This window comes from Chrysemys picta, chromosome 8, assembly GCF_011386835.1.
Source record: "Chrysemys picta bellii isolate R12L10 chromosome 8, ASM1138683v2, whole genome shotgun sequence".
In the NCBI taxonomy this organism is placed as follows: domain Eukaryota; kingdom Metazoa; phylum Chordata; order Testudines; family Emydidae; genus Chrysemys; species Chrysemys picta.
In genome coordinates, this window is record NC_088798.1 from 33,673,919 (window position 1) to 33,701,348 (window position 27,430).

At 39.8% G+C, this 27,430-nt stretch overlaps 1 protein-coding gene across 15 annotated transcripts in view; it reads right to left on the minus strand.

Annotated features, from left to right (window-relative positions):
- Positions 1–1,336: 1,336 nt before the first annotated feature.
- The window catches only part of EVI5 (ecotropic viral integration site 5), a 128,689-nt gene continuing 102,595 nt past the window's right edge, over positions 1,337–27,430 (minus strand). For all 15 annotated transcript variants that reach the window (XM_065555553.1, XM_065555550.1, XM_065555545.1 and 12 more), the window contains one exon: positions 1,337–2,616. In XM_065555553.1, the coding sequence (XP_065411625.1) occupies positions 2,302–2,616 (315 nt within the window). In that variant the 3' untranslated portion in view covers positions 1,337–2,301. The remainder of the gene's footprint in view (positions 2,617–27,430) is intronic.

The window sequence follows — 27,430 nt, forward strand, 5'->3', positions numbered from 1 at the left end:
CTTGTTGCAGTTTAAGCCCATTGGTTCTTGTTCTACCCTTAGAGGCTAAGGTGAACAAGTTTTCTCCCTCCTCCTTTTGACACCCTTTTAGATACCTGAAAACTGCTATCATATCCCCTCTCAGTGTTCTCTTTTCCAAACTAAACAAACCCAATTCTTTCAGCCTTCCTGCATAGGAAATGTTCTCAAGACCTTTAATCATTCTTGTTGCTCTTCTCTGGACCCTCTCCAATTTCTCCACATCTTTCTTGAAATGCGGTGCCCATCATGTGTGATGAGAAATATATTGTCATTGATGAAGATAATGTAAACTCAAAGTAACGGAGGCAAAGACCAGGAGTAGCAGGAACTCAAGTAATAGTTAACTTCGAAGGTGTCACCTGCCCATTTTATGGTCAGTTATTGCCTGGATATGACCTACATATGTATAGTGTGGCCAAGATGCCCAAAGCTCACTTCTTCCATGGAGTGGGTTTCCTTTAAATTGTCAGGTTCTGTAACTAGTTTAACTCATTAAGTGAAAAAGGATCCTATATTGGCCTTATTCCAAAAAGACTAGGAATCTTCAAAATTAAAAGCCAAGGAGATGCAAGTGGCCAATAGGGGACTTGGACTCTAGGGCCCCTGTTCAGCAAGGTCCTTAAGAATGTGCCTAAATCAGCACATTAGTAGTGCCATTGAAGCTCATAAGCATATGTCTAACTCTAAGCACATGCTTAAATACCTAGATGAACTTTAATATTTCTAGAGGAAGCAAGCTTGTGCCATAATCCTGCAGTATCATTTAATTCCTTTCAAATCACAAGCAATCCAGCTGCTAATATTAACAGTACATACTTCCACAGAATTTGTAATTGAGGAGAATTGCAGTGGTACATTTATGTCAAGAAATATTCTGGGCTAGGAAGAGTCTAAGAGACTAATGTCTAAAATGCTGTGCAGGACAGAAGTAGCAAGTCATTTTGATCAAAAGGCCTTGGAAAGGACAGGAAGAATTTGAGATCTAATCAGGGCTTCCTTTAGGGGTGACCAGTCACCCAGCATGCATTCATTCTCATTGCTCCATGTTAAATCATGTGCATCTTCATTGCACTAATATTAGCTTTTTGGTTCTTAGATATTCTTGTACTGATCTTCCTCAGAATAACTTACTATAGATATCTGTTTTTACTGCTTTGAACAATCAGTCATTGGAACTGTAGTTAATTTAAAGCCAGATAAAAATACTTTCCATCTTTATCTGAACTACTCTCTGGATCTGCACTGTGCAATCACCTACTGAATCTCTAGGATACAGACATTAGTTATTACTAAGCAATAAGTGCTACAACAAATGTTAAATCATGAAAAATTTATTATAGTTATATATATGAAGTTAAAAGTTTAGTCTGTTTTTGAACAAGCATTTTAGTTAGTCATGAACCTGCTAGTGTCAGTAGCTAAACAGATTAAATCTAAGATTAGTGTTTTGCCTTTATTTTGTAACTCACTATCAGTATGTATATACAGAATTCATTTTCCTGTTAGAATGCCAAAGTAGCCATTTTGCAACATTTACATTCCTCATATAAAATGTGTAATATACATTTTCAGGTTGCTGCAGAGAGATATAAACATGTACAAAATAAACATTGTAGTTAACATACTTTGACCAGGTTTTTTATTAGCAACACATCAATAGCAGATGCACAAAAAATAAAAAAAAGTCAGAATGCTTTTAAAAACCTTTTGGACATTTGTGACCATTAATTTGTATTTAAAAACAGAAGAAATAAAGGCTTGTGTTTGGAGCCTTTTATGGGTCTCCAATAATAGTTATTTTTAATTAAAACCAAACAGTCAAACAACAAAAAATAATCAGACATACACCATGATCAGCCAGTTTGCGAACGTCCATCTTGATCACAAATGGATAACAATGTAAAAAGAACACATTAGTTCATGGAGTATAAAATATTGCACAAGAGCAGTTTCTTTTGAAGAAAAGATTTCCCAAGTTTATGAATGGCAAAATGATTATGCATTTAAAGAAATTCTATATTTGCATTTTCTAAAACAAGGTACATTCAGTAATACTGTTAGAACAGTCATCCATCAACTTCTTCCCAATCTACTCTATGGTATGTCAGTGATGAAGATTTGGCAAAGGTAGAAGGCAAACAGTAAAGTGTGTGTATACATATATACATCTATTATATATAAAATGTGTCAGATAAGCCACAATAGCTATCTAATCCAAGAGCTAGGCATTTTTAGTCATTAAAAGAAATCTGAAGTCTTAGATGCTAGTCACAGTGATGATCACACAGTAGTAGAGTAGGATTCCATTCTTTGCTGGTTCTTTTGCTTTGGAATAATCTTGTCCGTATCCCCAGTGTCTAGAACACCTTCTTCAGTATCACTGTCACTGCTATCTACCACAGTTGGGGCCAAAGTCATCTGTCCAGTCCTTCTGTGTAAATGAAAATGGACCCTATCCTCCTGTATGGAGTTACTTATAAAATCTTCATCAGAAGAATGAAATGACTCATCATCTCCTATCAAATGGTTGACAATGTGAATCCCATCAAAAGTGGGTTGGTCGGAGAAGCCTTTCTGGCCTTTTAGGCATCTGATCTGTTAAAAACAAGAGTTAACATTTAATCACAGGTGAAGAGTCCAGCAATAGGAATAAAAACAACATGTTTGAGAAGTAAAGTATCCTTGACAGTCAGTCAATGATTTCTAAATGCAAGCAGGACCAAGATTGCCAAGCGTTACTAGAGTTTGAATGTCCAAGAGGAGAAACTTTAGAATGGGGTTGAGTGGGTACTCTGCACTTTTTGAAATCAGGCCCTTTAGGGTATTTCAGGTTTGGTACCAAAAAGCACTAATCGTGCTCCTGAAAATTTTGAACTGTATGTACAAGTCCCGCTGGTTATTGAGGCTAAATCTTGTGTCTTTGAACATTCCCATTGAGAATATACTACAGCTGTGGGATTTCAGGTAGCCCTATTTATTACTGGACAGTCACTACTTTTCTGTATTATCTCAGGAAGGGTTTTTTGTGCTTGTCATCTAATTAGAAAAAAAACAAGGAGAAAAGCTTCTGTCGGGGGAGGTGGATGGGTGTGATTGCCAATGTTTTTTGGAAGAGCACGTGAACAGCATTCGAGAGCAATATAAGTGGTTCTCTCCACCTTGAAAGATAAAGAGCATCAACCTCCAATGAACCACAGCATGAAGGTTTTAACCTGCATTCTTGCTCTGAAACTTACCTTTCCTCATAGTAGAGCAGACTAGTCTCAATTTTAAAGAGAAATGTCTTAAAAAACAAAACTGGTTGGGGCACAGGTAAAGTGTACTTAATATTTGCTTTTCAAGTACACTGTAGTGATAAGCTAGCTACTATGACCACAGGTTTAAAGCTACTCTGAAGGAAGAAAAAAACAAAAACAAAAAGAACCTTAATGCTGAGCAAGTCACATAACTTAGTGAGACTAATCTTAGCTGTTGGAAGAGGTCTGAGGTTAGTTCTTAGAATTCACCTAGATCAGTTAAGTCAGTCAATATTAAGGGGTCAGTTTGACAGCTGCAGAGACAGCATCACACTCAAAAACCATAGGTATGCAGAAAGGGCATAAAATTCCCTTGTAGAAACCTCCTGTGGCCATTTTGGGAGCTTAAAAGGCCATGTATGAAAATGCATCACATTTTGCTCTGCTAGACAAATAGTTGCTTGCAACACAAAGGCCGTAAGAATGGTGGAAGGGCAAAAATCTAAACATAGAGGCTCTGATTAGAAAGCCTGAATTATACAGAACATTAACAAGCCCAGTTTACGTTGCAGAGTTCTTGGGGGGGAGGGGGAATTCACCTCCGTGCACAGACCCATTTCAGTGTGGTGATGCTCCTGGCAGAGCAAAGAACAGGGAACTTCCACACTTGTTTGCAAAGGGGCTGGTGTTCTCCACAGAGAATGGCGCAGAGGGTGGGAACTGGGAGCAGGCAAAATCTATGATTACTTCAGTGGCCTTAATATACCATAGAAATTGTGTGAAGGGGTTGCAGTCATTTCAGCCTTTAACCAAGAAAGTCTCCATGAAGTGTGTGTGTGTGTGTGTGGGGGGGGGGGGGGCGCACGCACAGAGTGGCAAAACATGTTGCAGACCTATGCCTGGGTTCCAGGTTTGAAGGTGGATTTCACCTCTTCAAAAAGAACAGGAGTAATTGTGGCACCTTAGAGACTAACAAATTTATTTGAGCATAAGCTTTCGTGGGCAACAGCCCACTTCTTCAGATGAATAGAACGGAACATATAGTAAGGAGATATATATACATACAAAGCATGAAATGCCTACATTTTACCTGCAGAGAGTCCACCTGTTGAGTGAAATTTGCCCACATAAAGTCAGGACTTTTTGAGCCTGTGTATCTTGTGCTGTATTACAGTTATATCCCATGCTGTGTCAAATAATGTAAATAGATATATACATAGAACGGGGGCAGTATAATGTATTTGGAAAAAGTCATCAATTCATCTACCTCAGTGTTTCCCAAACTTGGGACGCCGATTGTACAGAGAAAGCCCCTGGCATGCCAGGCCCGTTTGTTTACCTGCCACGTCCGCAGGTCCGGCCGATCGCGGCTCCCACTAGCCACGGTTCTCTGCTCCAGGCCAATGGGGGCTGCGGGAAGCGGCAGCTAGTAAGTCTCTCGGCCCATGCCGCTTCCAGCAGCTCCCATTGGCCTGAAGCAGCGAACCGCGGCTAGTGGGAGCCGCGATCAGCCGGACCAGCGGACGTGGCAGGTAAACAAACTGGCCCGGACCGCCAGGGGCTTTCCCTACACAAGCGGCGTCCCAAGTTTGGAAAAACTGATCTACGTAGTTGTGAAAAAACTGATTCGTAAAGGCCTCTCTGTACTTTAAGTGGCAGAATCCCATAACATGGATTGGACAAACCCAAACATTTCCAGTACTTAACTACAGTATTTCCAAAGCTAAATAGGACTAATAATGGAACACTGGAGGGAGGGGGGACCCTGTCTATAGACTTGGTACATTGTAATAAGGCACATAATATATTGTGGCTGCACTGGTAGGCCACCGGTGCTTACTTCAGTTCTATTGTGAGGTTTTATTTCCAACAGTAACTGCCCTCAAGCACCAGAGACTTGAGCTACCGCTATCTGAACTCTATTTGCAACTCTATTGGTTGCAAGCAAACTCATGCAGGGGTCAGTCATACATTTTGCTAAGATTGTGATAGCATGCCAGTTACATGCTTTTAAGTAGCAGCGTCTGCAGGCACCTGTGTCTGGGTGACAGCCAACTGGGGCCAGTTGGTAGAAAATACAGAAGTGGCCAAAACCTTGCTCCATCCCAAACCTTGAACTCGAGTCTGGATAAGGAGCCTCTCCTTAGGATCTTTCTATCCTCCAAGACTAGCCGATTCTGCATTGCGTATGAAACAGTCACTTTAAAAAACCTGGCAGATAGATTTTACCCTGCAAAGCTTAGCTTCACATCTTGGGGCTGCCATTCTGGATTCACTTCTTTGAAGTAATAAACACGGTTTTGGAAGCTTCAAGTCCCAAAACCTATCTGAACTTGTTAAAAATGTGAATGTTGCTATTTGACCCTAAATGACCTGAAGTAAAATGGCAGTGCACTAACCTACTGCAAAACCTGGACTTTTCCTCAATAGAAGAAAAATTAGCAAGTTTTAACTGTAAAACAGAAAACATTTCAATACAATTGGTTGGTTTTTAACTGAAGAAAGTCAAAAATAATTTGACTTGTACTATCATTGAATTTCATTCTTTTCTAGAAAGGAGCGATTGTTAGAAAACTGAAATCCTTAAAAAAAACTACCGTTCAAGAGATAACCTTGAGGGTATCGCTGTCCAAAATTCAAGGCAGCGTGTAACACCATCACTAAGGAAGTGCTTAGATACTTACTACTCAGTAGGCTTACGAGCTATAGGTCTGTAATGCTCATTACCAAAGCATACATTGCACAGATCCTCCAGTCCTTCCCTGTGCCCAGTGAATTTGCTATGGACTGAAGGCTTACTCGGTAGGTGTAAAATTTAAAATTCAGCATGACATGCCTGTGCTCCGAGGGGATCAGATGCCACAGTAGTTGGTAACAATTTAAGAACCTAAATGGATAGTACCTTTTAATTTGAGGATCTACAAAATCTTAAAGCTCTTTACAAGTATTAGTGAACCAAGACACAGCACATCTGACACGTAAGCCATATTTTCTAGCTTATAATTTGGGAAAATGAAACAGATAGAAATTAAGTGATTTGTCAAGGTCACGAAGTGCAGGCAAGAGCCAGGAATAAAACCTAGGTTTTCCAGTCCCATCTGTGACCATAAGATTACTTCCTCTGGGAGGAAAGAGGGTTAGCCCTTCAAGGACAGCCCAGATTGAGTAGGGCTGGAGTTACATCGCTGGGGCATGGCACAGCCGTTGCCAGGCAGTGAAGCCCTTCTCTGTGAGGGAGGTCACCATTGGTTAAATCCCAGTCCTTCAAGTGCTGTGATTGGCTTTTCTGCCTAGAAAGGCATTAACAGACCTCATTCTGATCTCTCTTCCCTGCTCCATTTCTAGAAGACTAGGTGGTTGCTTCGTGCGGTGGTTCTGTGGGGACTCTGGCCTAATCAGACTTGGGAATACAGCAGGCCTGGTAGACCCACAAACATTAGGAGGGAGGCCTTTAATAGCTCAAGGTAGCTTTACCCCCACTTTCACTGCTGCCTAGACAGACTGCCTATAGGAGACTGAAGTTGTAGTCACAGGACCAAAAAAGGACTGTCTCCACCTTTGTCCCCTCCGTGCCATTCACAAAGCTAGTTGCATCAAGAACAGAACCTCAGTAGCTGACAGTATTTGCTTACATAAGCCTTCTCATGTAAGAAGCCATGAATTAGAAACATTTTGAAAACAGAATGCATGCGGTGTGTTAACCACAGGAACGCACCAAGAGTTTAGGATTATAAACACTGTCCAAGGCTAATGGAACTTACATTTATGAATTCAGAGCAGTTGAGGGAAGACAGGCATATAATATTAACAAATCATGTCACTGGACTTTGGTAATATACTCTTACCTGAAGCTGACTGCCTCATCAAGCCATGCATGAAGGAAAGAGACAGCAAAGAGATTTTCAGGTTTTAGCACAATTCAGTTGTAGCAAATGAAGGGTGCAGATATAAGCACACACACAGATTATATTTTTAAGATACCCCCTTTATATCTCTTTGACGCTATTAAGGAAATATCTCTAAACAACATTAGAATGTCAGCCTATAGTAAACTTTAAAAGGAAAAGATGCAATGAAAAAATGATAGATTAATATTCTGGTACTGGTAAGATTGTGATAGATTATGGCACAGAAGGGAGGCAGTCATTTTTGTTTCTTTTGAAGACTTTAGAAACCACAGTTCTAAAGCAGTCAAGAACTGTACTTCATGTTCGACATAAAGATGCTTGCCTAGCAGAGTCAAGCCACTCAGTAGTGATTACTAATACCATTCTATAGTCTGGAAATGGGATCAAAGCATGGGCACTCTTTTGGTTCAAGGTAGGAAAACAGATTATTCATATTAAATCCATATAGGAAAAAAATCAATACTGGATTATGCAAATCTTATTACAACAGGAACAGTCTGAAGAAATCAAAGCCCTTTTTTGTTCTGGAACCTGAGTAAGATTTCCTGATTATAAAACAGACATGATTCAAAAGAAAACTAAACTGTTACTGAAACTATATGCTAACCACTACATCTAATTAGAGCAGAGAACGTCTAACATTGTAAGTGAATATCGTAAGAGAATCTAACAGAAAGCTACCATTTTAGCAGCCTTATGAGGCAGATTTAGGCTTAAAAAAAAAAAAAAACCAAACAAAAACCAAATCAGATTCCATTCCATTTTTCCAGTGGAAAAAAACAACAGGCGGTTAAGTAAAAATGTAAGAGCTATCAAGTTAAATGCTATTTAAGTTAAGCATCAGTAAAAGCAACTTAATCTGAACACATACAATTTTAAAAAGTTTCCTTAACTCTAACTTCCCATGGTGTCTAATGGATTCTGAATTCTTAGTTCTCATCAGGCTCACGACTGTTGGCCTCTGCTCCCTGCTGAAAGTAAAATACCGTTTAAGATGGCAGTCCCAACCTAGAGACAGTCACAAAAAAGAGATACTGAAACAGTGTCAGCTCTCTATAAAAATCCTCAACGACTCCTTTACTATACCTATTCTTTAAGTAAAGATTTAGCTTAAAGGAAATTTTGAGGTAAACATGGTACCTTAAACCGTCAACAGGGAAACAGACTTACGTCTCAATTAAAACTGAAGTTCTTCTCCTTAAAGGTGAACTACAATGCAGAAATACATTTCCACACCAAAACCCCCAAAACTTTAAAATGAAGTTAAGGTTTCAGGCACATATCGACTCAGACCAGACATTTTCCCTTTCAAGGTTAGGCAAAGCAAATGTCAGAAACCCCAAGATGTTAAGGTTGCACTTCCACAATAAGCCACACACATGCAAACCACCACAACCTGAACTCTGCAGCAGGAAAGAAGATAGACAAAATCTCATAGTTGCAGACATGAATATCGGCAATCTATCACCTAAAACAGGTCTTCACAAATATGGGCAGTCATAACACTATGGTCCAAATAGGGTTTGGTTCAATTCAATTCTCTATGCATTCCACTGCAGATTTAGTTTCCACGTATGTCAAGAAAATTAGGTTTCCCTTCTGTCACTGATCTTAGGGAGATAACTAATATTATGCTTCTGCCTTTTCGAACCTCAAAGAGCAACAGACAATCTTATTTGAAAGTTATCAATTATGTTAATTACTTTCAAGCAAACATTTTACTATAATTAAAAGGACATCACTTTAACAGGACATCTTTCATTTTTACAGTAATTTGCAGGACAATTTTCACTCAAATGCAGGATCAAATGCAAAAATCAAGGACAGATGTTTGAGGAGAGTGGTACAACCGGTCCTTAAATCAAGACACTCCATAAATGAATCCAGCAATGCATATTGCACCTTTCCTCTATTAACTGACTTTCCATGTAAAGATACCAAATGAACAAATACTCTTATTACCAATTTAAAGGAAATTGTACAGTACTTTGATTCACTGCAAATGCTACATGCTTGCAACTATATTGGACAGAGTTCAGGTTGTGGTTTTTATTTCAGTGACTGCATTTCCTGTTTAACTTACTTTTTAGTTAATATTAGCAGCTGCATCCTTAAGCCAGGATATTATGCCAGGAACTTTAACTTTAATCTTAAAGTTTGTGGGAATTTACTTAGTTTTTAAGATGGTCCCCCGGTCTGTGGGACAGGAGTCTTGTTCTTTCAAACTCCAGATGGTCCACAAGAAAGGAGACCCTACCAAGCTGATCATAGGAGATGCCGAGGCAAGGGAATGTCCCCTTACTCTGCTTGCCACAGTCTCCTGCTAACCATGGTCCTGAAGCACTGTTCTGTGGAGAGTGTCCTAATATACCGGACTCCCTAACGTCTGCAAGACAAGAGTGCTATTCCTGCAAATGTTCAGGTCCTCAGGAACAGTGCGCCTTTCTCTCAGATTTGGAGAGTAGCTGCCCTCCTGTCTATTCCTAATGTTTGAAGGACTGGAGATCTCTTTCCAAGGTTCACAGGAAGGGCAGATATGGCTGGTAGAAGGATTTGGCGGGGGGGGGGGGGGGAGAGGAGGAGGAGGTGTCAGTAGAACCAAGGAAAACCACCCATAGAGTGGTTTGTGGGAATGAAGACTCCTTCCCTGTCTGCTCTACAGGAAAGCAGATTCCCCTTAGGAAGTAACAACCCTAGTAAGGCTTGTGGAGACTTTGGGTGGCTCAGAAATGCCCAGTGAGCTAAAGGGTTAGGAAAATTTGGTGCCACATGAGCTTTTTATGACTGGAGGCTCATCAGCCCCGCTCACCAAAGAATCTGAGGGGTTTTCCCCTTCTGCTGACTTCAGAAGTCCACACAAATGGGAGAGGGAGATGTGGCCTCCTGATATTCTCCCACCACTCGCCTCTTGCTTTCTCCCTATCTAGTCCCGGATTTTAAATCTGGGGAAAGAGTTAACTGCTTATGGGCTGTCTGAGGTCTGCATTGAGTAGAGATCCGCAATGAGCCTTAGGAGGCACTAGATCTCTGCTGGAGGAGTCCAATAACATATGTGACAGCTCTAACTATGTGTCACTTTCAAACACATCCAAAAAAACCCTAGTAGCTCTATTGTTAGGGTGTCCTTAAGGAACAATTTTGAGTCACTTCACATTTTCTACAAAAATTCTGTTTCAGCCCAAGATCTAACTTACTTATTGAGGATCTGATTTTTATAGCAGGGACCAACACTGGGCTTACAATACAAACTCTGTTATACCCTAAATATATAATACAGTTGTGCCGCTGCTCCATACAGTCTGTCCTTTACTACTTCCTGTTCAGGTATGAACAGCCTCTCTTTCCTGTCCAGAAACTTGGAACAAATTGTTTTATACAAACATTAGTAATTATCTGCATGTTGCTGGAGAACTGAAAAGCGATAGTGGTACCACAAAAAGCTACAACCGGCAAATTTTCCCAGCTGTCAGTTGATGGGGGAGGAGATGTGGAATTAAGGAAGGGAAGTGAAGACGTGATATCTGTAATGCATAAAAAACAACAACGCAAAAAACAACACACAAAAACCAAAAGACCGACCAAGTAAAATATTTGGGGAAATTGAGGTAGCCATGACATCTCATAATAGAGCAGTAAAAAGCACAAAATCATTTCTCTACCCCACCCCGGTAATTAGCCTTAAACCAAATAAAAAAAATCTTCACCTCATCCCATTTAACTTTATGTACATTTCTATTCTGCAGCATTAGGATTTTTTTCCTAGCACATGCTCAGATTCCAGCTATGGGATTTTCTATAGCTGACACCATGAACAGTAACTGTAGCTTTTTAAAAAGGGAAAACTGCAATGAAATACATAAAATTTTAATCACAGTATCTAATTAAAGAGTAGAATGAGTGAGTAAGTGTGTCTAAAAGCAAATAAGCAAACTAGAAGCTGCTGCTTTGACAATCTGATGCATAGGTATTGTAGGTTAAAGACAGGAAACGCCTTGATCATGCATACTAATGCTGTGCAGCAGGAGACTTTCAAAACTTGTTTTCAAAACTTTTTGGGGTTAACCGTGAATAATACAGCACTAAACAGTGTTATAAAAATACAGCTAAGGCAAAAATGACATATCTTGTCTCTTGTAAGCATTAAAATGCTGAACTGCATTTTTTTATTTCAAACTTACTTCCTAGCAGAGGATTCAGTCTGATCAATCAGTGAAACAGAAGCTCCCATTGGCCCCCATTTACACTGGCCTTTAAACAGAGTTTGGCAACAAGATTTGAACATTCGCCCAGCTTAGCTGTTTGGCTGGTTCGTGTGGCCAGAGCCAAGTAGTTTAAAGACTGCATTCAGGCCCAAATTCATACATTTGGGAAGTTAATTGGAACTCAAGGCTGGCATTCTTGGAGTGAGAACCCAGCATCATCCACCATGAATGAGATACTCAGTGACAGGCATTTCTAAAAATGAATGAACATTCATTTTAAGAGACATTTAGTAAATAGAACCAACTGGCTAAACAACTAGGCCCTTTATGAATGGGAAGTACAGACCGTTATCTACTAGCATATTCTACCTGAGGATTTTATAATGCCACTATCACCATAGTACCGAGGCACCTTCCACCTAAAACAGATTGGCAGTTATAGAATCAGAAATGTAGGGCAGAAGGGACCTCAAGAAGTCATAGTCCATTCCCCTGCCCTCAGGTAGAACCAAGACCAGCCCTCACAGCCCTTTGTCTAATCTATTCTGAAATACCTCCAATGACTAGGATGCTACAACCTACCTTAACAAAGTCTCTAGAGGACTTCATAGGGTGTCTGGCTGTTCTCTCCTTTTGGGGGTATAAAATGGTTTCTGGAGTAGAGTTTGTTTGGGGATGGGGCGGGGGGGGGGAGAAGAGTGGCAAGGGGAGGATAGAAAGTGCTAGCATTGTGTCATTCTCATTATGTCAGAAAGCCCCCCCCCCCCCCCCCCCCCAAAGAAGAAGGCTTTACAGCATTTCCTCAAGGTGGGAAGACTCTGGATTTGTTTAATTCCTTCTGGAAGTTTGTTCCATAGCCAGATCCCCTTGACTAAGAATAGTGTGTCCTAGCACCCCCATGTTTCATGCTGGGCTTAGTGATCTGTACTATTCCAGAGGAACACAACTGCCTTATTGGTTCATTGAATGAAATTCAGTTTTTCATGTACCCAGGACTTGATCCATTAATTGCTTTGGCAGTTAGGAAAAAAAAACAAAAAACCCACAACAACAATTTTGAACTGCAACAAACTGAATGGGAGCCAGTATGACACTAGAGCTTGAGTTGCGGTGAACACATCAAGCCCGTAACATGGAGGCAACAGACATTCTGAAGCAGCTGGAGCCTGTGCACTGTTTCCACATTCAGCTTCCTATCAACATGACAGGTTCTCTTTAAAAATGCAAAGATGCTCTGGATTGAGATAATTTCAGTTTACTTGTGAACAGTGGGAGTGAAAAGGGTAACAGTGATAATGGAACTGCAACCATGATGAATGGTAAAGATATGCAGTTAACCCCTTAGGCCTGTGATTACCAGTGTGATAACCATTGCTAACTGCTCAATTCTCCAATTTCTGAAGGATGATCCAAAAGTAATTTTCTTTTCTAAATTACTAATTTGAAACAAATGCATAGTGTTAACAGTGGCATACAAACTGAAATACTAATACAAAATGAACTTTGCTGCCCATATCACTAGACAGTTCAAACCATAGCAACGAGTCATAAGCGAACAGCAAAACAGTAGCAACAAGTTTCCAAGATTGAGTCATTTCAGGCTTATTTTTATAGCACCTATTTAGTAACATTTGGCCTTTTCATTTTGTATTCTCAGGTTCTGGAAATCAGTCTTGAAATAAAGAATGCTTTCCAGTGGCTGTACAGATGATGGCAGGAATCATGCAATTATCTGTAAATTAATTAAAACCATGACATTGTATGTAAATTTTAATGCATTAAAAAAAAAATCTCATCTCCAGTTGCCTTCTAGTTTTGTATTTCAGATTGTTCTGCATTTGTTTTTACAACTATGAATACGAGATTTTTTTTTTTTTTGTATAGAAAGTGGTTTTAAAGCTTTATCAGTTATCAAGGGCTCAAGAGCCAAAAGGAAACAAGATGCTAACTGTGTGCTCTGTATCAGCTTTACCAAAGCCTCGGCTGCTGTATTGTAAACGTGACAAAGATTAAAACTAGCGACAAATGTTCAGACCAGAAGGTTTCCAGTGAATCAGAACAGGAAACCAATAAAGCGATCAATGGGAGGTCATGACTTCTTGATCACTGCACTACATGGCTGAAAACTATGGTTTTGATCTAGTGCCATATAATCTAATTAAACTTTGACATTCTATAGCAAATATATGATTGCTACTATTTCAAAACAGTGTTGAGAAAGATATACTTTACTTTTAACCTGCCCCTATTCATAAAAAAGTATCTGGTCATTACAAACCAAATTTAGTTCATTAATTTTCCTAAAATCTGAAAAATCTGTTGTAATAAAACAATGACTTTAAAAAAGTTTTCAGCTGACCTAGCCCTGGGAAGGTGCTATAAAGTAACTAGTTGGTAGATGGAAGGAAAATTCCCAGAATCTTTTCCTACAAGAGGTTCTAATGCAAGTGTTTATTTGAAGTAAGGAAATGGCAACAAAAATATTTAAAAAAAAAAAAATGAGGAGTACATGTGGCGCCTTAGAGACTAACAAATTTGGGCATAAGCTTTCTGGGCTAAAGCCCAAATATTTTAGAACAGCATTATGACCACACTGCAAGTGCTGTGACACTTTGACCAGGGAACTATCTAAACATCTCTACTCCCTCTTCCTGATAGCTGGCACCTATAAATAAAATTACTGAAACCTCAAGCATTAACCAGAAGGTACTGGTTGGCACAGAGGCTGAATATGTACATGTTATGGGCATAGATACTGCTGTTACAAGAACTGATCACTTCACACTTTTGCTGTCTTTTTAAAGCCAGAGTTAACCCTGTATTCTTAAATTGGCTAGGACACAATTGCTTCCTACCCCAAATAAGAGTTCTACCCACCATGGTTGCATCACTATGATTACGGCCAGTCAGAATTTTAGGAGAGTAACTGAGAGGATTCTTTGGGATAGGAAAGCAAGCATGCATCATTCAGTGGTGTGCAGCCTCACTGCCCTCAGCTTTTTGCTAAAGTGGAACCCTGCTGTTGGTGCTGGGATATGTTGTACAGTTGCCAACGTCTCATGTTGGTTTTACGTTATGTTTTACAAGGGAAAACTGCTCAAATAAACTAGGTTAACTGAACCTACTAGTTACTGGAAGGTTGTGTACATTCCGGTGAATTATAAACACTTTCAGAGGGGTAGCCGTGTTAGTCTGGATCTGTAAAAGCAGCAAAGAGTCCTGTGGCACCTTATAGATTAACAGACGTATTGGAGCATGAGCTTTCATGCGTGAATACCCACTGGAAGAAGTGGGTATTCACCCACGAAAGCTCATGCTCCAATACGCCTGTTAGTCTATAAGGTGCCACAGGACACTGCTGTATAAACACTTTGTGATCTCTGCCACAACCCCATGAAAATTGGAAGTTAACGTTGTTTTTTTTTAATATATAAACACCCCTGCCCACCTCTACTCCTCCCTCCCACCCTGCTCCCAAGAGAATTCATGCAGAAAGTTTAGGTGACTTGACTAAGGCAAAAGAAGCAACCAGTATTAATGGTAGCATTAGAATGCAGGACTCACATTCTTAGACCCATGCTTAGTTCACAAGACTATGTGGCTTCATGCCATTGAGTTACCTTTATTTGTGGTCAGACCACAGTGGCTAGTTATGGGAGATGGCTCAGCTGCAGGAGGGATTTTACAGTAGCCCTAAGGATGGCAGCAGCCTCGGCAGTACCACTCTCTACTGAGCTATCCACACACAAGAGTCTGTAAGAACTGGGGAGTAGAAAGCTCACAACTGGAGTAGGACTAATTGGTGGAAAGTGGGTAAAAGTTCATAAGTTGTCCCAATGGACTGTTACATAGAATTGTTTTAAAAAAAGATGCAAAAAAGAAACAAAGATGGCCTTAATTTAAACAAAGGTCTACTGATACCACTTAAGGAGTGTGTTAAGATCATATTTGGTGAACAAGAGGAGTGTGGAACCAAAATTTAGGTCCAATTGGTGGACAAAATCATGAGAGGATGGGCTATTCTGCCGATCACCCTTTTGTGGCCTTTAAAGAGAAACTCTGATGTGAAAAGGGGCAGGACTATCACCATTACTACAGGCACAGCAGAAGCATTTCTCATTGTGACACCCGGATTTCAGCACACCACTGGCAATACCTAACCATCAGTGCTGCAAGGATCCCAGCCAGATACATGTAAGATCAAGGTCTTCTCCCTTGTCCTCCTTTCCGCCCTTCCCCCACCACCGTTTTCCTCTGGTCCCAACTCTGCTGGCTTTTCACTTGATCCTGATATCAACTGTAGTAATAGCAGCAGCATAACAAGATGAGAAAGCCCATCTAGCTCTGCTCAGCCTAAGAACCACCAATGAAGAAAAGGAACCTGACCAGACCAACCAAATGTTGCCCCTAACTAGGGAGGTGAGGCAGAGTCCAGAAGAATAACTATCCTGGACAACCTGCCAACCCAAAGCATCCTTCCATGATGGAATAACCCGAAATCAACAAAAGCCTCATTTCCCCCATATTTTGCTATCCTCTCTCCCCCCCACACACACACTTTTGGTGTTTGTTCTGTTGAAAGTAGGAAAGTGACTAATCAATCATTCCCAACTCAAAACTGAACAGAACAAATCCTTTCTTCCCCACCAAGGACTGCTTGATTGAATCAGAGACTAACCAATATTCCTCTCTAAAAAGAGACTGAGTGAGATTTTGATTGATTAACAATTTGGGTTTCAATGCTTTAGCCTTGTTTTGATTCTTTACCTTGCATGTCTCAACCAATAATATTCTAACCTTTGACATGTCCTAGTTTGTTTGCCAAGGTATAAGCAGGCATCTGTACTTGGAACCCTGAATTTTTTTTTTTTTTTAAACAAACTGTTAATGCTGTACAGTGACAGGGGCATGTTAATACCTTTGACTATTTGGCCCCATATATTCCATCAACAGTAATAAAACAGGTCCCCTTTTCCTCCCCGCAAAACAAAACAAAAATCAATGGATATTGGGCCGTGGTTTCCCTGGATACCAAAAAGGACCACCTTGGGATCCATAGATAGTACAAAGAATAATCTGATATTCGGAGGAGTCGGTAAGAAAATTTTAACCCCAGATATTCACATCAGTTTACATCATATTAGGATTTCAAGGGTATTTTTGCATTTTTTTCCTTGCAGGGTGAAATCCATGATTCTCCTTCGTATTTCTCCGCTCTCACGGTTCAGATGGGGAGGAATGGTAGAAAGCCAGGGCCCAAATCCCAGCTAGGTGTAAAGCTACCATAAACGGTTCACTTCACAACTTGGAGCTGTACTTCAGAGGTAGGAAGTGAGCCCCATCAACCCCTAGTGAAGGGTCAAGTTAGGAAGGCCTGACTAGTGATGTTGCAATTTGAGCTGCAGCACTCTTTCATTGCCCCTTGGTTGGGAAGATAGAAAACTAACTTGAGATGCAGCCTCCTGAAATCACTATTCAGGTCCTCCAAGGATATGCTGAGAACACCAATCAGAAGGGGGCAGTGAGGAATTCAATCTTAATTTTTTTTTAAAAAGCAAAAATTACTACAAAGTTCTTTAATTTTAAAGCAATTAGCAAAACAATAAGAGGCAAGTGTTTTGCTACCTCTAAATACTAGTCTAAAAAGTGTTGTTGCTTATTAAGATGACTGAGCAGCCCGCTCAGAAAACAAAGTTTTAAAATTTGTGTTTTTGACTTGTAAATTACAAAGTGTCCTCACCTTATCAACTTTCAGACTGTTGTCTTGAGCAAAACAGAGGAAGCTCAAAATACAGCAGAAATTTAAGACGATGGTTTCAATTTAGCAATATTATGCTAAGAACATGTAATACTGTAACAAATGGCACTTGTCATGCATTTACAACATACATAACAAACTCCCTCCATTAGATGCTGTCCCTCAGTGAAGGAGGAATATTAGCAGAGTGCTATCTGGAAGTATACACTGCTTCTGTCTATCTTTAACTGTTCAACAGCTAAAAAGATTTCTGTATCTGTGGCTGTTAATTTAGAAAGCCATATAAAAAACAGTAAAGAAAAATATTAATAAGAAAACTACATCTCCCAAAAATGACACTCAGTGGATAAAGGGTTTGTGAAAGTGGGACTTTGTACTTGAGCTATCGCATTCCTATATCAGCTTTAGAGGAGTCTTCAGAGGGAACAACTGATGTTAAATGGAACAAGATTAATTTTTAAAGGTAATCTGTGTGCCAAAAAAAGGGTTTACCAGAAAATATTTTACAGCCTACACAATCATGACAATTCCTCAGTACTTTTCCTTAACTCATTCAGTAAGTAGCTCCATGTTAAATTGATGAGAACCCAGTTTGGTTTTTTAACATTACATTTTTTGCATTATATAACCCACAGGACTGTATCTTCTCTTCTGCATGTACACAGCGTCTACGATGCAGAAGAGAAGAGCAATATGCACAAGAATTCAGATGTTTTTTGACTTGCCAAGATAGCTTTGATAGTCCCCGATATACAATATTCAAGGACTGGTGTACTCCCCTGCAAAGTGGACCTAGATTCCTCAGCTCTCTGATGTGGTAGATTGAAAAGTCTGTGGCTACTTCATTTCAAAGTTAAAAAAAGGAGGCTTCTAAAAATAAAACAAGCACATTAAACTTGTGTTTTACTATTCAATCTAATCTGAAATTGCCAGCAGTGAAACAGTTCATGTTGGCACCTAAACTGACACCTTTACATTTCAGTCACATTGAGATTAACAGAGCTGTCTATACTGCTCCAGTACATGGTTTCATGTGTCTACAGACTCAGGAAGAGACCACCACATCAGTTTATACTGCTCACATTTGTAAGGTTTTCTTTCAACCATGAGGAACAGAAGGTATTTTTTGTAAAGAAAAGTTAGATTCAGGAGGATAATTCCAAGGCAGACTCTGTGGCCATAGTTATATAGTACAGAGCCCTGATTATTATGGAATCAACCTTAGTTTTTCTGCCAAGTGTACCTTAGATGCCAATTTGTGTTAATGATGATGTGGACAGCTAAGACCACCAACTTTCATAAATACAGTGTCTTAATTCTACAGTAATGCCTTTGCCTCAATTATTTGGTTATGTCAAAAGCAGACAAGTACTAAAATTCCCAGCCTCAAAATACATGATTTCAGCAAGGGCAGAATAAGAGTTAGAGACAGAACTATAATACTGCTTCTTCATCTTTGGTTTATTGTTTAGAGAATGGGACACTATCTACACCTTCGACCTGGTAACAATCTTTATAATTATCTACTTTGTAAAATGTCCCTGATTCTCAAGGACATAAAACTAAAGGGCAAAGTTACTAAAGAACAAAACTTTTAAAATGCATTTTTATACACACACAGTAGACAAAGCTGCAGTGTTAGATTGGGTGCTTGCAAACCACATGACCTCACGAATGCTATCTTATCACATCACAGGTTCCTCAGACTGACCACAACCACTTAAATCAGACTCCGCCAGCATAGAGGCTCTATCTTTGACATGTACTAGTAAAGCAACAGCATTTTTAGCTGGCCAGCAGCCTTGCAAGAGCTCTGCTTGTGGGAGGGCAAATCTGATGGTCTCTTGTCCAACTGTGTTTGCAAGATATGGTACAAGAAAAGCACATGATTTATTGCACTATAAACTTCAACCACAAGTTGAAATGCTTACTCTTTGTAAATCTGAGAGTTAACATATTTCCTTTTAGTGACAGCATTTGTTATCGAGCAGAAAAACATTTAAATGCAGCCACTTATTTTGAAAGCATTCATCTATAGTAAACAAAAAAAAAAAAATCAAACAATTTGCATTGAATTATATTTAGAAGGTGAATACTTAATGCAAACAAATTTTACTTGGTTTTGTTTAGAAACATTAATTGGAATCTTAAGCATTAATAAAAAGATTGGACTGTTACAAACTTAGATACTATAGTAATGGGTGCAAATTTACAGATTACTGAAAAAACCATTGAAAACAAGAACTGGACCAATATCACTGTGCCTGGTGAGGGGCTGATAATCTTATGACCATGGCAGTGAAGAAACTAGAACTGCCAGGAGATATACATGCAAAGCTGACAGCATACATCTACTGTACACATCCCAGGGTGCCCAAAATTACAAACCAAACCAACGAACCTTGTATAATATACAAGGCAAGTAGTATACCCAAATGTCATCTTCAATGGAAGGGAGATTCAATCAGTGAGACTGATCATCTAGGCTGACACTCATTTACAGCAGTACGTAGACTGAGCACATATTACCGGATAAATTTTACCTATACCTATCCTATCTCATAGAACTGGAAGGGACCTTGAAAGGTCATTGAGTCCAGTCCCCTGCCTTCACCAACAGGACCAAGTACTGATTTTGCCCCAGATCCCTAAGTGGCCCCCTCAAGGATTGAACTCACAACGCTGGGTTCAGCAGGCCAGTGCTCAAACCACTGAGCTATCCCTCCCCGGACTACTTATACTCCTGTGATGTTCCCCTCTGGTGTTGTCTGGGCTGGTGATCTGCTAGGTCACTCCAATCCTTGACTCTGGGAGCCAGCTTTACCCTGCTCTGCTGTAGAACCCCCACTCCTGGGCTGTTCATGCACAGCCTCTGGCATGCAAGCTGCTCCCAATTACTTGCAAGCAAATGACACTAGCCAATATTCTCTGGATCCCAGAAACAACCTTAGGCCTTGGCTACTCTGGCGGTGTACAGCGCTGCAACTTGCTGCGCTAAGGGGTGTGAAAAAACACCCCCCTGAGCGCAGCGAGTACAGTGCTGTAAAGCGCCAGTGTAATCAGAGCCTGCAGCGCTGCAAGCTATTTCCCTCGGAGAGGTGGAGTACATACAGCGCTGCAAGAGCTCTCTCGCAGCACTGGCGGCGCGACTATACTCGCGCTTCACAGCGCTGCCGTGGCAGCGCTGTGAAGTTCCGAGTGTAGCCAAGGCCCTAGGAACTTCTGTCTTGCAGTGTCTAGTTATATAAGCTTGCAGAGTCCAGTGGGTATAAGTTTGTTAAATTGACAAAGAAATTGATATGTACCAGGCTTGTTATCCCAAGGGGAGCCTCTGACACTTCATACCAAACGCACTGCTTCAGGTAGAACAAACAGATTAGCTATAAAGATTGACTTATACATTTGGTAAATTGAATTAAAAGCGAAACCCATTCTAAGCTGATCTTAACACTTTCAATGTCCTTAAAAACGGAGATGCTTCTCACCACAGGCTGGCTGGTTACTTTTCAGTCAGGCTCTCTCCTTTGATCAGCATTTCAGTGGCTTGGTGGTGGTGGTGTCTGTAGATGTAGGTGGAAGAGAGAGAGCATGGCAAAATATGTCTCCCTTTTATCATGTCCTTTCTTTCCTCTTGGCTTTGCCCACCCGCCACCCAGAATCAGGGGAGCATTACCTCTTTGTAGTCTCAAACTGACCAAAGGAAGGGGGTGACTCCCTGGAGGGTCTAACAGATTCTTTTATTGTTGCCTAAGCCAGTGTCCATTGTTCCTGTGAGGCTGGTCTGGTCTGGTCCCATCCATGCCCTGTCAAGGTGTGAACTGCCTCTCTGTTCTTGGAAAGTTTTTGCATGGGCCTGCTTTAAGCCATGAGGATACATTTTCAGCCTCAGAACTATATACATGAAATTATAACCTATAACCGTACTATAACATTTCTGTAACACTTACTAGAACATTACTATAACAACCATGCTCAGTGCATTATGAGCCTTCCAAAGACACCCAACATGACAAACTGCATTGGATACCACACAATTATTTTATAAAGATGAACATGGGGGTGTAGGGTGTTCCCCTGAGGTACAGAGCATCACAACTCCCTATACAGGCTGTGAGGCTAGTATCTTGGGCTTTTGTTTCCAAGGTATCTAAATGCCATTGATAAACCAAATCCAGTACCATCCCAATAGCAATCGCCTGCATTGCTTGATCTATCTACAAGCCAAGAAATACAAGGCAAATAATACTTTACATGTGGCACAAGCTGAAACCTTCTAATAGGCTGGAGTTGCTAGATTCCACTTTTCAAGGCAGAAAATATTCAAAGCTTCATAAAATATTTATTTAATATTAGTGTATACAGTTTACTTCTAGCATTATATAGATTCATAGAGTTTAAGGCCAGAAGGAACAATTAAATCATCTAATATAACCTCTTGTATAACAGAGGCCATTAAGTTTCACCATGTTCCGTGTAGTGCACCAATACATAGTAGTTTCTTTAATCCTTTACACTGATGTTCTTAGTTTAATTTTCCTTCATTCCTTCCTTGATTAGCTCTCCAGGTTTCCATTCCTGCAACTAAAGTTACAAGATGTCCCCTTATCCACAGCTTTACCATATCTAAGATTACTCCTTTTGTCATATCTTATGCATTATTTATCCCCAAAGTAATTACTTAAAGGGTCTTGAATTTTATTTACACAAGCAGAATCTTTTAAAAGCACGGTATTTAATCTCCCACTTTTATGTCTGTTTTCATTAAGCCAATCTTAAAAGTGTTAGATCAACAGGAACATGATCTGACCAAGAGATAATACCTATATCAGAATGTTACTGACTGCATTAGGTTCTTAGAATATAATATCAGATCAATTTTAGGATGAACTGCACACCAGTGGGAGTAGAAAGTAATAAATGGAGGGGTCCCTAGTTCTCCAAACGCAAATATCTTAAGTTTTTCAGATACTGAAAATGAGAATTTTTTTTAAAAACTATCTTCATCTACACTAGGATTAGTGTACAATTAGTTTACAATTAGAGAGTCTCCCTCTAAAAATCATTTCACCAAGTTATTTTCTAAGAACTCACTAAAACAGTCTATTCAACTCTGATTAGGGGACCAATGTTCTAACTGTTGTATCTTTGTCCTGAAAGCTTTTTTATAATAAAATTCCATTCCATAATTCAGTTAGAAAGACTTTAAAAATTAAAATACGTTTTGTTTTTGCTAATGAGAAGAGTGCTTGATTTCATGCTCACTTCTAAATGTTTTCCTATCCTATGTTTTCATTTCCACGGAAATAACTAGCATAGATGGAAGTATGGAACACTTGCTCTATTATTGGACAGACAGATAGCTTGAGATGTTTTCCTCGCCAAGGGTGGTCTTCATATTACTCCTTTTCCACGGTTCTGTACATAAAATGTGTTGCTAATGAGTATATATTTTTAATAACTTGGAACAGAATGGCACAGACAGCATGACTTCCATTTTTAGGAGAACCCATGTAGAATATGTTGAAGACTCTGGAGAATTAGAATTTTTTTTTTTTTGGAGGGGCTATATGGGGCGTCTTCCAATTGGTGCTGACAGAGCAGCATTAAAAGTGATTCACTTTGGGCCTTGACAGGTTGTACTAATGTTGTGGTAATAGCTAGACAAAGTGAGGTGGTAAGTAACCCTCCATTCTTGGGGCCACACGCTGTTTGCAGAGAATGCTTTCTCAATATGTAGAACAAATTTGAGGAACAGAAAAAAAGGTCATCTCAAGAAAAGGTGTTTCAAAATCATTTACCTTTCTTCAGTTACCCTCTCCGGTACCTTATTTCAGATTTATTAAGTTTAGTTGAATTCTTCATTTACTCATTAGTTTTGTTTTTCCTAGGAATGCCCAAGACAGAAAATCCCATAGCGTCTACATTTCCAAGAACAGTGCATTCAAATTTAAGACCATGGATTTATCTCCAGTAGCTCATCTGTGTTCCTACAAAATACACTATTAGCAGGACCTGCAAAGTCTTCAACCTGGAAGCCTTTCTTCGCCTAGGAATAAAGATCAAGAAGTTGCCTCAACACACACACTTTTGCTACCTATAAGGTTCAAGATTGTCGAGTGACTTCCTGCTTCCAAAAATACAACTGCATTGAAATGAACGGGGGATGTAAAGCTTTAAAAATATATCTATTTTTAGAAAAGATATAATAAAGAAATTTTTTGCATGTAAAAACAACCAAACTAATTTCAGCAAGTGGTGTTAAACTGCTCTCCAGTTAAGAACAAGTACTGGATACCTACACCAGCCTAAGGAAGTTGTTTTGTTTTGTAAGAACTTAAGTCTTTAAAGAGGTGTTTCCAACATTAATGTTCACTATCAACCACAGCGGATGTAAAATTGCTAGCTGTCTTCAGTGAAATCCTGGAGTCATGAACTTAAGCTTCAGGGCTGGAGTAGGGGGTCTTTAGCTTATCTCACTGTGTCTCCTAAGTTAAAATTTGTACGACATATAGGTGAAAAAACCCCGCACGACTAACTGACAAGAGCTTCAGAATGATGCCTTGACAGCAAGACCACGCAGTGTCCCCATTATTATTGCTGCGTAGGCTTCTAAATACATGCAATTCTGCATAACATTCTAAAAAGCCTAGCACTCATTTGTACATTGTGGCAATGAATGGGGGGAGGTGCAGAGCTCCTAGGCATGCAGACATCATGCCTGCCACTACATCCCTTTTTATAGTACAGCTTGCTACCCCCATGCAGCCAGCCAACTTTGTAGGCCAGTGCAGGTGCGGGGCATGGTCATGCTTTCTCTGGAACGTTATGCACCCATAAAGAAGTAGTAACAGCAAGTCTGTCTGGCTCCCCCATGTAAACTTGCATATAGGCCAGGCATAATCTGCCTCAGTGTGAAACTAGTCATAAGAATAAAACTAATTGCTCCATTTAAGATACTACATTAGTATACACAAAAGCTGGCATTTTCTACTGTGTTAGAGATTGCACTAATTAAAAACAGCAAAATAAAGCATTTGCACTACTGCATTAGTATAAATTCCTTGTGTAATATTTTTAGCTAACAACAATTTCACAAAGTTTTAAGCAGTTCAATCCTAAATCACAAAACCTGTAAAACTAGAAACCACTATTCTTAAACCTTGCTTCTGTCTCCAAAGGTATCTTGTGGTCTGTCAGTGTAGTTTGCGGGCAAGCATGTCAATGCTAATCTTTTGTACCACTCCTGTAATCTAGGTAACACATTTAAACCTTGCAACATCCAACAGGAAGCAGACACAGCTGCTGTGTAATACATACAAAGTGACTAAGTATACAGAGGTAGTGCATAAAACACTCCCAGGACTAAGGTAGTTTATAAATCATTTAATTCCATTCAGTTTGAATTAAGAGTGAACAAGAGAGGTAGCAAGAACCATTAAACACTGGTCAACATGTACACAGTGTAGTGTCTATGTAATTTTATGCTGGACTGGGTGACAGCATCCAGCTCTAGATAGGTACTCTGCTGGTTTTCCTTAAGCCCTCAACTTTACTAAGTTGCTCAGATAAACCTATCATAGCCCACTCTTTTCATGCATCATTTCTTAAGTAGTTCATTTGTTAAGTACTATACACCGAAGGAAGCAACAGTTGCTGATATCAGGATTTCCTCTTTAGGACAGGAAGAAAATGGAAGCTTTTTACAGACAGGAGTGGCTTGGATCAAGAGAAGGAGAATGGCAATGGGATTACATTGGTGAACAGATGTCTCATAGGCAAATCAAGAGGATACTAACAGCTCTGACGGAAGCTCGGTTCAGCCTTCCTGTCTGAATTAGTGACAACGTCCAAAATGCCACCAGATTTTTACACGATCCCAACCTTCAAAACTTTAAGGAGAAAATTTATAAAATTGGTGACCAATGAAGTGACTTAATCAGTAAGGTTACAAGTATCCCACAGCCATCTGATATTGTAAATTTAGATGACTTTCACAGTACCAGTGCTTCAAGCTATTTTAAAATATTTTTAAAAAGTGGAAGCCCTGGAGTCTTTGCTTTTGATTTCTTTCTACTATCCAGAGTCCATTCCTGCAGCTGTGTTGGTTATCTAGAAGATAGCTGAAGTACAGAATATCACTGTCTGTGTTGCTGGAGTTTAAAGGGGTAGCTGTCTGATGCACAACAGAGTTAATGCTTGGCAATGTGGTTTTACTAGAAATATCAAGTAAAATTATTAATGGAGGAAGCTTTTACATTAGAGATTGGTGAATGATTTCTAGACAAATGAACTCAGTTTTAGTAGCAAAATTTTAGTTGCTGTGAAGAACTTAAGGGTGATTTGAACTATATTCAACATTTTTATTATAATGATCAGTATTGCATCTTTTCAACTACTGAGTTAGTGCAGGGAGAGAACAGTGTATGTGTGGGGTTTTTTTGGGGGGGGGAGGCAGGAAGAGCTGGGCATAGAAGAGAGGTCCATAATACTGAGTTTGTCTATCGTACTCGTGTCTTCCTAAAATGTTGAAGGCTTCAACTGAAGAAGCCAACTTATTTCAGTGTACAAGGTGAAGACTATTGGCTGGCTATCTGAGGAAACGTAGATTGGCAGGTTATAAAAAAATCACTTGTCAATTTTTTATATCTACAACTTTTACTGTATTTGAAAGATTAGAGGAAGAGGAGTAAACTTTCAGTCTATTTACCTCCTGCATTTAAAAGTAATGTGTGTGCGTTTCCTATGTATGCTGGCAATTTCCTGAATGTGGGGGTGTTTTACTCAGCCACAGAGGAGGACAGGCACTTTGAATTTACTGCAAATAAATCTTTTCAGTCTAGACCAGAGATCGCTTGTGAACTTTTGGAAGCAACTGAAACTCAGATCACTATGTAAGCCTTGGAACTGCACCACAGCCTCAGTCAAGACACTTGCAACATTTTGTGCTCTAAAAAATTAACAGTTAAAAGAACCACACATTGAGATAGGATTAAACCCAAAGGATTCCTCGGTCATGAGAAGACTTGCATGAAGTCTTTCAAATGATGCAGTAATTTCAACTGATCACTTCTCACATGCCGTAAAATACTCTGCTTTTTCCAAACACACTCTAGACCAAACAGTCCTCCTAAGAAGAGGGTGGAGGGAACAGCAGAGGAAAATAAGGAGGCAAGTAAGGGGAGAATGGCAGATTGTAGAACTGGGCAAACAAACGCAGTATTTGAAGATGTCACAGCAACCTGGTAGGGTTTGGGAAAGGGATGTAGAGATTATCAGCTGGCCCCTTTGCACATTTCCTTCTCGGAGGCTATATTTCTGCCTGAGACCTAGACAGATTTTGTTGTGTTAGCTCAGACTTGGAGATGATTTCCATGGATGCTCTGAAGCCCTTGTTTTTACCACCATAAGCAACAAACAAAGCATATGATTTCCTAAAGGATGTGACCTAATCAAGCTGGATTTGAAGGCTATGCAGATATCTAGACAGTGCCACCTGTGATCTCTTGAGGATGAGGTCGTCTAAGACAAAAAGAAGGAATATGTTCTGGTTAAGATGGCAGGGCAAAACCACTAAATAATAATTCTGAATATCTCTTTGGGGGAAAAACTGTAGGAATGGCTTTTTAATGGACAAGGCATTAAGTTCAATAGCTCATCTGGCAGTCACAGCAGTCAAAAAGGCAAGACTGATGAAAATGAAGAATAAAGATGATAGCCATTCATTCAAAGGTTTGGTTCTGAAGGTGATTCAAGACTAAATGTTAAGCTTTCAGTTGCCAACAGGTAGCTTAACAGGATGATAAAGTTTGGAAATTGTCTTCAGGAATCTGGTGATACAAGCAAAAGATGCTGGGGACACATACCCTTTAAGAGCTCCCAGGGCAGCAACTTTGAATCAAGAGGTAGAGGCTTAGTCCTTTGATAGATCCAGCAAACAAAAATTTCAGGTAGGATTTGGTGCTCACATACCAGGTTCCCAGCACCTTACAGATCCAATAATGAACCTGAGGTGGAGTCTTTTCTGGTTAAAGGAATAAATCCACCATGGCATTAAAATATCCAAACATTCAGAGTTCTACACTCTGAAATTCCAAGCCGTTACCTGGATCTTGGCATTTCATTGGGCCTTACATCAGGATTCCTTTTGAGAAAAGTAGCTCCCAAGAAGGAGAGACATCTCCTTGAAGTCAAGGGAATCAGGGCTGGAGAGTCTTTAGGAGGCTATCAGGTTCACCCCAGCCCTGCTCAATCTAATCTTCTTGCCAGAATCACCAAAAGGTAGAAGGAGGAGGCAAGGAATACATC